Source organism: Aquarana catesbeiana, linkage group LG02, assembly GCF_042186555.1.
Source record: "Aquarana catesbeiana isolate 2022-GZ linkage group LG02, ASM4218655v1, whole genome shotgun sequence".
Classification (NCBI taxonomy): Eukaryota; Metazoa; Chordata; class Amphibia; order Anura; family Ranidae; genus Aquarana; species Aquarana catesbeiana.
Window position 1 is genome coordinate 269,845,203 of NC_133325.1, and position 13,334 is coordinate 269,858,536.

The window sequence follows — 13,334 nt, forward strand, 5'->3', positions numbered from 1 at the left end:
GGTACTGAAACTACATTCTTGGTGATTAAGTACCTCCACTACTCTGACATGTTTCAGGTCTTGCCCCTTCCTCAGAGTTTCTAAGAAGGGGCATGGCCCTGAAACATGTCAGTGTACTGGAGGTACTTATTACCAAGGATACAATTTAGGCCCTCCTTATGCACCAGCTTGGGATGTTTTTGTATATTCTTTCCTATTGATTCTGCCATTAGCCACCTCTGAAAATCCATCCTGGCTTACTTCCTACTCTACTACCGACAACCTAGTAAGAGTGCTGCTTTACCTGCTTATGCGACCTTGCGTTTCTCTGATTCTATCTACACTATGTATTGTCATGTGTTTCCTGGTTTAATTTTTTTCTATGTACAAGTACATATGGGCCTTTGGATACACACAAAGCTTCCAACGATAATCAGAGCTGCATTGTACCAGCAAAGTATGGCACATTTTAAGATTTCATATATTCATGATAAACTGACCAATGCATGCTGGTTAGTGGTGTGTTTACTAGTGTAGAACATCTAACAATGGCGTGCTGAGCAGGGCAGTAATTTGGAGTTGCTTATATTACACTTATAAATCATAAGTGCAATACATACACAATTCTTTCATGGGTCAACTGTTTGCAGTGTTATATAAAACCAAAAGATTACCAATGCAAAAGGATTGCACAATTCAAACAAGAATACTAGAATATGGCTGACTGGATGCTAACCTTATAAATTAAAGATCTTAAAGCGGTGAAGACATTTTTTAACGTGGTCTCCGACTGGTTCTTCTGAAGAAAGCAGAGATACACATCAAAGACTTTCTTCATTAAGGGGTTATGCCCATGATCTGCAAATAGTTGGTTCTGGTGAAAACAAAAAAAAAAAAAAAAAAAAGAAAATACATTTTTCTAAGTTTCATAGCAATTTAGTTTAATTATCACAATAATACATGTTAGAGCTGCATGATTCTGGCCAAAATGAGAATCACAATTTTTTTGCTTAGAATAAAGATCACGATTCTTTCACGATTGTGACGTAATATCTTTCAAAATTGGGCTAATTTTACGGTTTACTTTTTTAAAAAATTCATTAAAGTGTATTTTTTTCCCCAAAAAATGCATTTGAAAGACCACTAAGCAAATACAGTGTGACAAAGTATTGCAACAACCATTTTATTCTCTAGGCTCTCTGCTAAAAAAATATATATATGTTTGGGGGTTCTAAGTAATTTTCTAGCAAAAAATAATGATTTTAACATGAAACCAACAAGTGTCAGAAAAAGGTTTAGTCTAAGTGGTTAAAGTTCCCTCATTTACAGACCGAAGTTCATTTCTTTGATCTAAAGAACAAAACATTACAATGTTTATAGTTAGCTCAGGGCTGAGAAATGTTGTGATACTTGGCAGACTGCCTGTTTTTTTAGAAATCAGGAAAATGCTTTGTTAAGAATCGAGATTGCAATTTTTTTCCCTCTCACGATTTTAACGCTTAATTGTGCAGCTCTAATACATGTGCTAACATGAATGTTTAAAAACAGCTCAAAAAGAACTGTTAAAAAAGGAACACAAACCTTAAACGCCATGGTAAACAGGGACAATGTGTCCAGGATAGTAAGGCATACTTCAGTAGCTATGTTGGCTTCAAGTAATGACTGGTGTAGAATGTCGGCATCTGAGTGACCATAACCTACAGAAATGAAGAAGCAGTTATTAAAATTATGAAGAGCAAATTAAAAAAAAAAAAAAAAAAAACAGCACATCTTCCAAAATATCAACAACAGTGCAGATGTTTTCTAGGTTATATTTTTGTGGAATGCACTTGCAAAAAAAAAAAAATGTTAGGTTTAAAAATTTGAAGAGTACATTCAAATCACTACCATAGATAGGAAACGAAAGCGTAGCTGGTCAAGAAAAGTGATTTTTTTGTCTGCTACATCAAGATGTAAATAGATGACAAACTCAAATTTACACATCAAGTGAAACAAACGTGCAGTTACTTATGCTTCCTACATTTACGTTTGAAAACCATCTGGAAGAGATTGTGCCAAAATATCAAGATAAAGAAAGGAATGAATTTCTCATACAGTGAAACAAATAAGATAGCCATCTGCTCACAGTTAAAAAGTATGCTTCTAATGTGAATCCCATAAAGCCATACTAAGTGCACAAATGAGGCCTTATCTTACGAGGAAAAAAATATATACTGTAGGTGAAAATACAAAAACGTACTTAAAGCTTTCCCAATTAAATTACTCTGTTACTAAAACCCATCAGCTTTTTATGCTTCAGATTAAAAAAAAAATAAATGTGTGGAGATTTTCCCCTGAAATTCAATAGCAGTGCAATAATATAAAAAGTAGGGTATTTCAGTGTCTGTGATAGGTCATCATAGCAGTATCATTGCTGGATGCCTTATTGCTTGCTTATAGTTTTGCGGGTATTTTAACTGGTAATTTGTATGTGATTTTACCTAAAATTTGAGTTTATTTGAAGTGTTTTCTCCCCTGGTTGTGATCTGTTGGTAGATGGCATCTTGGAAAATTAATTTGCTACATAGTACATTCAGACCATCTTATAATAGAGAGGTGGCACTCTGCATCAGAGTGACACAGGTCTATTGAATGGAGGACAGCACAAGCCTGAATGTTATTGCAACTGGTTTGAGCTTTACCCTGCTCCTCTTTGTAACCGTTTGACATTCTTTTTCCTAAAAGGGGTTTTCCTTTTGTTTAGTAATGCTCTCCATTCACAGATATGCATTCACATACAGTGCTTTGAAAAAGTAATCACACCCCTTGAACATTTCCACATTTCGTCATGTTACAACCAAAAACCTAAAAGTATTTTATTAGGATTTCATGTGATAGACCAACACAACGTGGCACATAATAGTGAAGTGGAAGAAAAATGATTTTCAAAATATTTTACAAATAAAAGATCTGAAAAGTGTGGCATGCATTTGTATTCAGTCCCCGAGTCAATACTTTGAAGAACCACCTTTTGCTTCAATTACAGATGAAAGTCTTTTTGGGTAGGTCTACCAGCTTTGCACATCTAGAGAATAACGTTTACCCATTCTTCTTTTCAAATTAGCTCAAGCTCTGTCAGATTGGATGGAGAGCGTCCGTGAACAGCAATTTTCAAGTCTTATCACAGATTCTCAATTGGATTTAGGTCTGGACTTTAACTGGGCCATTATAACACATTGATATGCATTCATCTAAACCAGGGGTCTCAAACTGGCGGCCCTCCAGCTGCTGCAAAACTACAAGTCCCATCATGCCTCTGCCTGTGGGAGTCATGCTTGTAACTGTCAGCCTTGCAATGCCTCATGGGAATTGTAGTTTCGCAACAGCTGGAGGGCCGCCAGTTTGAGACCCCTGATCTAAACCATTCCATTGTAGCTCTGGCTGTTTGTGTCCTGCTGAAAGGTGAACCTCCGCCCCAGTCTCAAGTCATTTGTAGACTCGAACAGGCTTTCTTCTAGGATTGCCCTGTATTTGGCTCTATCCATCTTCCCATCAACTCTGACAATCTTCCCTGTCTCTGCTGAAGAAAAGCATCCCCAAAACATGCTGCCACCACCATGTTTCACGGTGGGGATGGTGTGTTCCGCCACACATAGCGCTTTGCTTTTAGGCCAAAAAGATCAATTTTGGTCTCATCTGACCGGAGCACCTTCTTCCACACATTTGCTGTGTTGTCCACATGGCTTCTCACAAACGGGACTTCTTATGGCTTTCTTTCAACAATGGCTTTCTTCTTGCCACTCTTTCATAAAGCCCAGATTTGTAGAGTGCACGATTATAAGTTGTCCTGTAGACAGATTCTCCTACCTGAGCTGTGGATCCCTACAGCTCCTCCAGAGTTACCATGGGCCTCTTGGCTGCTTCTCTGATTAATGCTCTCCTTGCTCCGCCCATCAGGGGGATGGCCATGTCTTGGTAGGTTTTCAGTTGTGCCATACTCTTTCCATTTTCGGATGATGGATTGAACAGTGCTCTATGAGATGTTCAAAGCTTGGGGTACTATTTTATAATCTAACCCTGCTTTAAACTTCTCCACAACTTTATCCCTGACCTTTCTGGTGTGTTCCTTGGCCTTCATGATGCTGTTTACTCACTAAGGTTCTCTAACAAACCTCTAAGGGCTTCACAGAACAGCTGTATGTATGCAAAGATTAAATTACACACAGGTGGACTCTTTACTAAATAGGTGACTTCTGAAGGGAATCGGTTCCACTAGATTTTAGTTAGGTGTATCAGAGTAAAGGGGGTTGAATACAAATTCACGCTACACTTTTCAGATATTTGTAAAAAAAAAAAAAAAATGAACACATTTATCATTTTCCTTCCACTTCACAATTATGTGCCACTTTGTGTTGGACTATCACAGCCGTCACTAAACGAAGGCCCGCGCAGATGCTCCTGCCCAGGCCGCCAGTGTCATTGGTTTGCTGGGACCACGGGTTTTCCAGCAACCAGTGACATAGCGTGTTTGCGCCCCACCTCCTGCTCCTGAACGCGGCTCTCACTCCCAGCTGGGCATGACGTCACGTGCCCCCCTACTGCCCTTGGCTCCCGGCTCTCACTTGCGAGGTATATCTCACAGATTCTGCCCCCCTGCAGCTCGCTGAATGTGCTGACTTCTGCCCTAAAGGTGCACACTGATGGGTATTCTTTTGTAAGGTGTACGCTGATGGGCACGTTTTGTTGTGCTCATCAGAGTGCCCCTTAACATAAAATGTGCTCATCAGCGTGCCCCTTATTTTATGTTAAGGTTCACCCTGATGGGCACATTTTATGTTAAAGGTGCATTCTGATGGGCACATTTTATTCAAGCCAATGTGCGCATATTAGGTTAAGGGGGCACTCTCAATGTTGCACTGTAATGGTGACACCTGATGTAAAGGGGCACTGATTGGGACACCTGATGTAAGATGGCACTGATGAGGACACCTGATTAAAGTGGCACTCTGATGGGGACACCTGACGTAAAGTGGGACTGTGATGGGGACACCTGATGTAAGGGGGAACAATGAAGGGAATACCTGATATAAGGGCATACTCTGGTGGTGGCAACTGATTTATGGGGGTAGTCTGATGGGGGCACCCAATGTAATGAATTACGCTCTTAGGGGCACCTGATGTAAGGGGGAACACAATTGGGGACATTTACATTTACAGAGTATTACCAGCGTGTGTGGGGGAAACAGTAAGAAAAGCACCAGAATGCGCCTTGCGCCACAAAAGGAGAGACGACGTGTACAATCTTTCATGGCACAGACTTCGGAACTCGGTCGGAAAAATTTAGTTACTGGACCGCTTTGAATTTAAATTCACTACCCCTGGTCTATCACATAAAATCCCCATAAAATACATTTACACTTTTGGTTCTAACATGACAAAATGTGGAAAATTTCAAGGGGTGTGAATACTTTTTCAAGGCACTGTATGGCTTTTGGACTTTTGAAATACTTTTTAATGCACAAGCCGAGATTCAACACTGGAAACAAGTGTGCAGTTTTGAACAGCTATCTGTTTCTGAATCTGGATTTTCTCTCAATTTTTCCCTGGAATTTTTCCCCCAAATGCGCAGATTTGTTTACTGACGCAGTACTTATACTTGGAACGTTTGATAAAGGGCAATATATTTGTACAACTGTCAAAGCCAATATATTTGACTTATTAAAAATCTCTCTCTATTAACAACTGTTCTTAACACCCTCACTACACTTAAATCATTTAAGGCTGTCTTAATTCCCAGAGCAATTTTACCACTTGCATTAAATTCATGACAACATATGCAAGCCGGAAATGCCTCCTTTATTTTAGTATCTTTCTTTTCAGTAGACTAGATTTATATCCCTACTTTTTTATCTCTGCATTTTGGGATGAGGCATAGGATTCCAGTACATGACTTACAGATTGTCTTTTTTCATTAATATTCTCCATTTAACTGGTAGAAGATACTTGCAACCAGTCCCCTCTCTAGTCCATCAGCTAGTCTTCAAGCAAAGTCAGGGCCTTGCAGCATGGCTGACTATCAGGGACAGGCATGGGATGATTTTGTGACCAATTTCCAAAATGAGTATGGCCAAAAAGAGTCTTTGTTCTTTGGCCTAACCAAATGGCTGGAGAAGAAATCACTTGTGTATTGGCACAAAAAAAAACAAAAAAAACTGAGGAATTCATCAAAGGGGACCTTAATCCTCAGGGACTTTGTATACAGATTTTTACTTTGTTTGAAAATATATACCCAGCATTTAAAACTGTTTGGGATAATAAACTCAAACTGTGCGCTAATAAGATGATGAGTCTTGTAATACAGGAATATCAGAAGCATTTAATCAAGATTAATAAAAATATAGATCAATTATACTTACAAATAACGCCACTAAAATATCATTTGTCCTTCTTGGAACTAAATGAAAAACTGAAGGCCCATGTTGAGGCCTTCAATAAAAATTTGTTTTCCTTTTTGGAAAGAATTGTTTTAAGAGAAAGGCAGGCTTTTCAAGAGGGAAGAGCTTACAAGTGGCAACAGAGATCCAATGGAAGAGGGGCCCAATGGGGATCCAAACAGTCATCGGTACAATCAGATATATCGGACATCTTGTCTGTCTCTTCTAATCCGTCTCACTTCCCTTGCAAACAATCTAGACGTACTAGACGACCCAAGAGACGTCGGTACGGCAAGAATCCTTTGAAGAATGTCCCAACTAGCCAATCGTCTGAGCACATCATGGGCACTCCTCTGGGTAATTCTGAAGGAAGGCCACCTTTAGTACGAGATGATCCGCCAAGCCTGCACTCTGTGGTTCCCACAGGTGCTGGGCTCGGAGTCTCGTCTTTTTTTCCCCACACCCAAAATTCCAAACATATTTTTTTCCAAAAAAAACAGGGAAATTCCCCAGCGGCAACAGTTCCAATACTAACATAGATGTGGACTATTAGTCTCCACCACAACTTAATGTAGTCAATTTATCATCTCACCCCCTTACATTGGATGAAACTAATGTTCTATCGAAGGGTCTTACCTTTTGCTTTGACCAGAAGTTAGACAAATTTTAGGTCATCAAATATTTGCATCTCTATACACGCAAGCTTCTGCTTAGAAGCATGTATGATAAAAATAAATCCGGGCCTGAGGTATGACATACTGCTAGTGAGCGACAAGCTTTAGCTAATTTACTAGCTCTATTGGAAGATAGTGATCTAACAGATTTGATCAATACCACCAAAGAAAAAGTCCAACATATACCCAGCCTCTAGTTTCAACCATGGTATTGCTACCTTTCTAAAATTAACTTGTCAAGAAATTAGAGTTTTAGAAATTTCGTCTAAATACTCTAATAACCTCACTATGAGCAAAAATGTGGCCTAAAAGCTTTGTCCAGTAATCATAAAATAACTATAAAACCTTACGACAAAGGAAGAAACATTGTACTTATGGACAATGAGAGATAAACTAATGTGTACTAAAATTTTGAGCAATGCCAATTGGTATCGTTCAATAAAGGCAGCGACCATTGACACTTTCAACAAGGAATTTTTATTTGCTTGTTGGCAGTGCATATTATAACCATATCATCTCAAAACAGTTATGGAATTTTGTTAGAACTACTTTTTCCAAAACAGCGACCTTTTACTCTCTCCCTAAAATCCACAAGAATGACAGGGATTCATTGGCGCCATTACCAAAAATCTGTCCAGAGTTGTGGACGAATATCTGAGACCCTTTGTTACCGCTCTACCCTCTCATGTTCGTGACACCATTCATCTCCTGCAAATGGAGGGCACACATGTGTCTGGGGACTCTATACTGGTACCATACATGTGGAAGCCTTGTATAGTTCTATACCACACATGTGTCTTCTCCCCCTAAAGGCATTGATGCTACAGATTTGACACTTTTTGCAGGGATAGAAACCCTTTAGATCACCAAAGAAGGAGGGTCTTACTGGTGGGTCTGGAACATTAGGTGCTATGAAGTGCCTAAGGTTTGAGGCACCCCTAAAAAGCACACAAAGTTTTTCTGCCAATAGCGGCTCCAGGATCCTGTCGTTCTTAATGACAGGCCAGTGTCTTTTTATTATGCGTTTTATGGCCCAATGCTGGCTAGAGTAGGTGGTTAAAACCGCTAAACCAAAATCCTCCCTTTCTATCCCTGCAAAAAGTGTCAAATCTGTAGCATCAATGCCTTTAGGGGGAGAAGATTAACCGAATTCACATCTACAGGAACAGGTACTACATATCCAATTAAATCTTTTATTACCTGTACTACAAAGTGCGTAGTGTACCTTTTAAGATGCCCTTGCGGGTTGGAATATGTGGGACGCACTACTAGAAAGTTACAGGTGAGGCTTGGGGAGCATGTTGCCAACATCCGAAGGGGTTTTGATAAACATAATGTCTCAAAACACTATGACCTTAAACATAAAAGGGATCCCACTGGTACCACGTTTTTTGCCCTCGAAAAATACATACCACACTGGCGAGGCAGTAACGGTAAACGTAGTATATCTAGAAGTGAGACCAACTGGATATACAAATTGGGCTGTCATGTTCCTATGGGTCTGAATGTGGAGTGGGACATCAACTGTTTTATTAATAATAGTTGATGGTTTTTGACTCCGCCTTTTTGGTGTCCCCTCCACATTCTTTGGCTAACAAAACTTCTCGTTTTGAATTTCTTTATACAGAGTATGATCCCAATTTTTACTATTTGGATCATTAGTTTTTTCAATCACCCGTTTAATTGAAATAAGTCTTGTCTAAGGGCGATCACTTTATATTTAGAAGATTTTTCCATTCTGCTATAATGTCATAATTTCTAGCAAATTATTTTGTATTATATATATATTCTTGTTTTGTTATATTACTTGAATTTTTAATTTTTTGGAGAGGAATTTTTCCCTCTCCCCTTTTTTATTAGAGGATTGTGTAATTAGAAATGTTTTTTATCTTGAAGGGTGATGCGAATCGTCCTTCAGCCATTTTTTATATATTTCTTTATCTCATTAGGTTTAAAATACTGAATTTAACTTATTCCTGAAGCAATATCCTAGTTGTCCACAAGATGGCACTGGGTAAAGTTTATGCTAAAGAGCATTCAAATGAGCAACAATACCTTTGTTGATGCTTCAGCTGTTTTAAAACTCCGGTAATTATGTGACTAATGGCTGAACCCCTTCGCTTCGCCGCTCGGGTACTTAAAGCGCATGCGCGGACGTGTAGGCGTGCCCCTGATGATGTAATTTCTGACTAAACAGCCGTAGGGTAGACACGCACGCACGGACTGCGCATGCGCGAACTTTCGTTTTCACCGGAGCTGATTTTAAACACTCTTTGCAAGGATTTTTGTGTATTGAATGCCTGCATGGCAATTTTAATAAAGGAACCTTAAACTCTACTACACTATCGGAGCATTTCTTTTTCCTTTTTTGGATATCAAACATCGCTGGGAATGGCTCTCCTCCATGGATGACAATCTGAGATTATCCACCTAGCACTTTCGAACAGGACCCATCCACAGAAGGGATAACATCTAAAGTGGAGGTCGTTTCATGCCTTTCTTTAAGGGCTGTCTGGTAAGCCTTTAATCTCTCTGTGGTGACGGGTTTAACAGCGGTGGAAGTCATATATCCAATAGCGATTTTCCCACATGTCTCTATGGACACTATATAAATGAACAAGCACGTCTTATTTATACTTCAGCTTTCACTATATTGGGAACACCCACGGACAATATTTAAGTGAATTATTGTGCACAGTTTTTTATTTTGCTTTTTTCATTTGTATTTATTTCCATTTTTAGTGTTTATTTGCACCTAGCACAGTATTCTTTTCAATGTTTATTTATATCCAACGCTGCTCTTCTTGTATACGCCAACCTGTACCTGGGGGCATGGGAGTGGACTATTTGGGGATAAGGGCTTCTCTATGTACCTGTGCCACATTCTTATGTGGCGCAGGTACATGGATAACGTATTCATCCTTTGAGACAGTCCAGCGGACTTACTTGATGAATGTTTAGCGACCTTGAACCATAACAAGTTTAATCTTAAATTTATTAAGACATCAAGTAGTTCTAGGATTACAATTCTAGACATTGAAATTTACAAAAATTCTGTTATCCTGCAAGCGTTACCGTAAATCTACTGCGGGTACAAATTCTTAGTAAATAATGGCACCTGCTAACCTTAGATCCCAGTATAGGTCCCTATGTCCCAGCATCTCCCCTAGTTACAGACAAGCTACATCTATGGGAGATATTTTGATCTAAAGCAAATTTAGAGGTCACACACGGGGTGACCCATGCAAACTTTTTGGCACTTTTCCATGTGGTTCCAGTGCATACTGTCGTTATATGGACACATGCAAGATTATACAATTACCCAATGGTTGGAGATTCAATCCCAAACATTTTGCAAACTGCCAAACAATGGGAGTGGTATATCTCTTGCAATGTGGTTGCGGCTGTTACTACATAGGTAAAACGATTCAAAAGCTATAGCAAAGAATTTACCGCCACATCATGGCTATGTAGACCAGCAACCCCAATTTACCACTGGGGAGACATGCACAGGTCCACAGTGGCCTTTTTCCCCAAAGTATCTGTTTTAGTGTTGTGTACTGTCTAGTACATTCGAATCCACGGGGAGGAGATTTTAACAAGCTCCTCCTAACAACGGGAGCTACGATGGGTATCCAATTTAAATGCCATCTTGCCACCGGGTTTGAATGAAGCCTTTAACTTCAAATCTTTTTTTATATGGCTTCTCATCCAGTGGTTTTGAGAGACTCGTGTGATTTACAATGCTCTCTGTGTATTTTGTTGAATATTTTGTTACATATCTAACCCACCATGTGGCTATTCTTTAGCTTTAGCCTATGATATACAGGTCCACGTTGGGGCCCCCCTGCCCTTTTGGCTCTTTTTCCCCTTTCTCCTGCCCCGCTAACTGCTGATATTTTTATATATTTTCAGTTAGATCCTGTCCTCCATTTTGATGCATTTTTCAAACTGGCAGCCCTCCAGCTGTTGCGAAACTACAAGTCCCATCATGCCTCTGCCTGTGGGAGTCATGCTTGTAACGGTCAGCCTTAACTTCAGCTGTTTCGCAACAGCTGGAGGGCTGCCAGTTTGAGACCCATGATTTAATGTATGTGCACTAATTGCTGCTTTCTCTCCATTTCAGGCATCCCCTCATCTTTGTCATTATTAAATGTATTACAATCATGATTGCCGCATCTGCAGGTTCTCCCCGGCACGCATAGGCCCCTTGGTGCATTTGCATCCTGGGGCATACTTTGGGCTTGTCCCACTGCAGGTGCTCGGATCTGCGTTCCGCCTGTTCAGGGAACGCGCAGTATGGGTTCTCTTTCCATCTTACCAGGACATATTGCCCACTTTAGCGTGTCAGTGACCTCGCGACATCCGATGTCATCACACCGTAGGTGCGAGGTGACACAGAATACCGTTTGTGTCAGGGGATCATCTGGTTGATGTTTTTCCTATGCACATTTTGAGCACAGGTGCTGAAATGACTTACCCCTTGATGGGGCCTCCAGTCATCTGGTGTCCACTCACTGTAGGCATTGGATGTTATTCACGCCATTGGGTGTGTACCTCCAGTGCCTTGCTCCCATATAAAGTGTATTTTAAAACACAGGCTGCACATTCTGGGATAGCACAGCATCATGGAATGAAGAGAGAAGCTCTGCTTTTGCTTTACAAGATTTATCCACTTACACTTTCACTCCTCCTTGTTTAATACCTGTATGATTTTCTGCTCATTTGTTTCATGTGTGTTTTTACTTGGCATGATGCATTTATTTGAATCTCACCTTACCTCTGAAACTTTGGCAGTTCATGCACTACATTTTATACATTCATTTTGCTGTTGCACTGCTCATCTGTGCCTCCCATGCCATCTATACATCTCTTATGAAGTTTATTTTCATTTTGTGCCTGTGCAATGCGACATTTTTTGTGTATATATAGTTTTGTACTCAATAAAATTGTTATATATATATATTTTACTCTGTATCTGGTATTTTTCCTTGCCCACAAAATCCCTAGGGCACCCCCTTTTTTCTCTCTCTCTCTGCATTTTGGGATGAGGCATAGGATTCCAGTACATGACTTACAGATGGTCTTTTTTCATGAATATTCTAAATTTTGCTATTCAGCACTGCGCTACTTTAACTGGCAATTGCACAGTCACGCAGCACTGTAAGCAAATTAAATTTATGTCATTTTTTCACAGAAATTGAGCTTTCTTTTGGTATAATTTGATCAACAATGGGCTTTTTTGGAAAAGAAAAAAAAAAAAAAAAAAAAAAAAAAAAAAAAAAAAAGTTTTTCTACTTTCTATTATAAAATGTATTCTGCTACATGTCTTTGGTAAAAACCAAACTGTGTTTTTGGGGACACTACTATTGTGGACACTATTATTATACAGGATTTATCTAGTGTCAACAGTTGCGCATTGCTTTACAGCGTATAGTTATGATCGTGACCAAGATACTGATCCATACAGACTCTACTTGTAATGGAGGTGATCAGCAAGTTCTAGTGTGACTAATAGTGTGGCGAGCAATCTAGCGCTAACTGACAATGGCTGGGAGGGACACTAGTGTCGCTAGTGACACTAATACAGTGATAATACTGTACACTAACACTGTACTAATGGCACTGGCTGGGTGACAGGAGTGATCAAGAGGGAAATCAAGGGCTTAACTGTGTGCCTAACCTGCTGCACAGGTCAGCAGGGGGTGTGCGCCCCTAAATCAGAAAGTACACCGCGGTGCCTGGGGCCGGCACCCAACAGCAATAAATGTGCTGCAGCAAGAGTTTAATGATTGCATACACAGAACTTCCCAAAATGGTTTCTTCCCCAAGTGACCTTATAGGATTTACAGTCAGATCCATAAATATTGGGACATCGACACAATTCTAATCTTTTTGTCTGTATACACCACCACAATGGATTTGAAATGAAACTAACAAGATGTGCTTTAACTGCAGACTTTCAGCTTTAATTTGAGGGTATTTACATCCAAATCAGGTGAACGGTGTAGGAATTACAACAGTTTGTATATGTGCCTCCCACTTTTTAAGGGACCAAAAGTAATGGGACAATTGGCTGCTCAGCTGTTCCATGGCCAGGTGTGTGTTATTGCCTCATTATCCTATTTAGAAGGAGCAGATTTCCAGAGTTCATTTCAAGTGTGTCATTTGCATTTGGAATCTGTTGCTGTCAACTCTCAATATGAGATCCAAAGAGCTGTCACTATCAGTGAAGCAAGCCATCATTAGGCTGAAAAAACAAAACAAA

At 39.8% G+C, this 13,334-nt stretch overlaps 1 protein-coding gene across 14 annotated transcripts in view; it reads right to left on the reverse strand.

Annotated features, from left to right (window-relative positions):
• The window catches only part of DOCK9 (dedicator of cytokinesis 9), a 433,207-nt gene that overhangs the window by 68,880 nt on the left and 350,993 nt on the right, over positions 1–13,334 (reverse strand). For all 14 annotated transcript variants that reach the window (XM_073614422.1, XM_073614424.1, XM_073614413.1 and 11 more), the window contains exons 39-40: positions 1,561–1,676; positions 716–853 (exon numbers count right to left, since the gene is read on the reverse strand). In XM_073614422.1, coding sequence (XP_073470523.1) covers positions 716–853; positions 1,561–1,676 — 254 coding nt within the window. The remainder of the gene's footprint in view (positions 1–715; positions 854–1,560; positions 1,677–13,334) is intronic.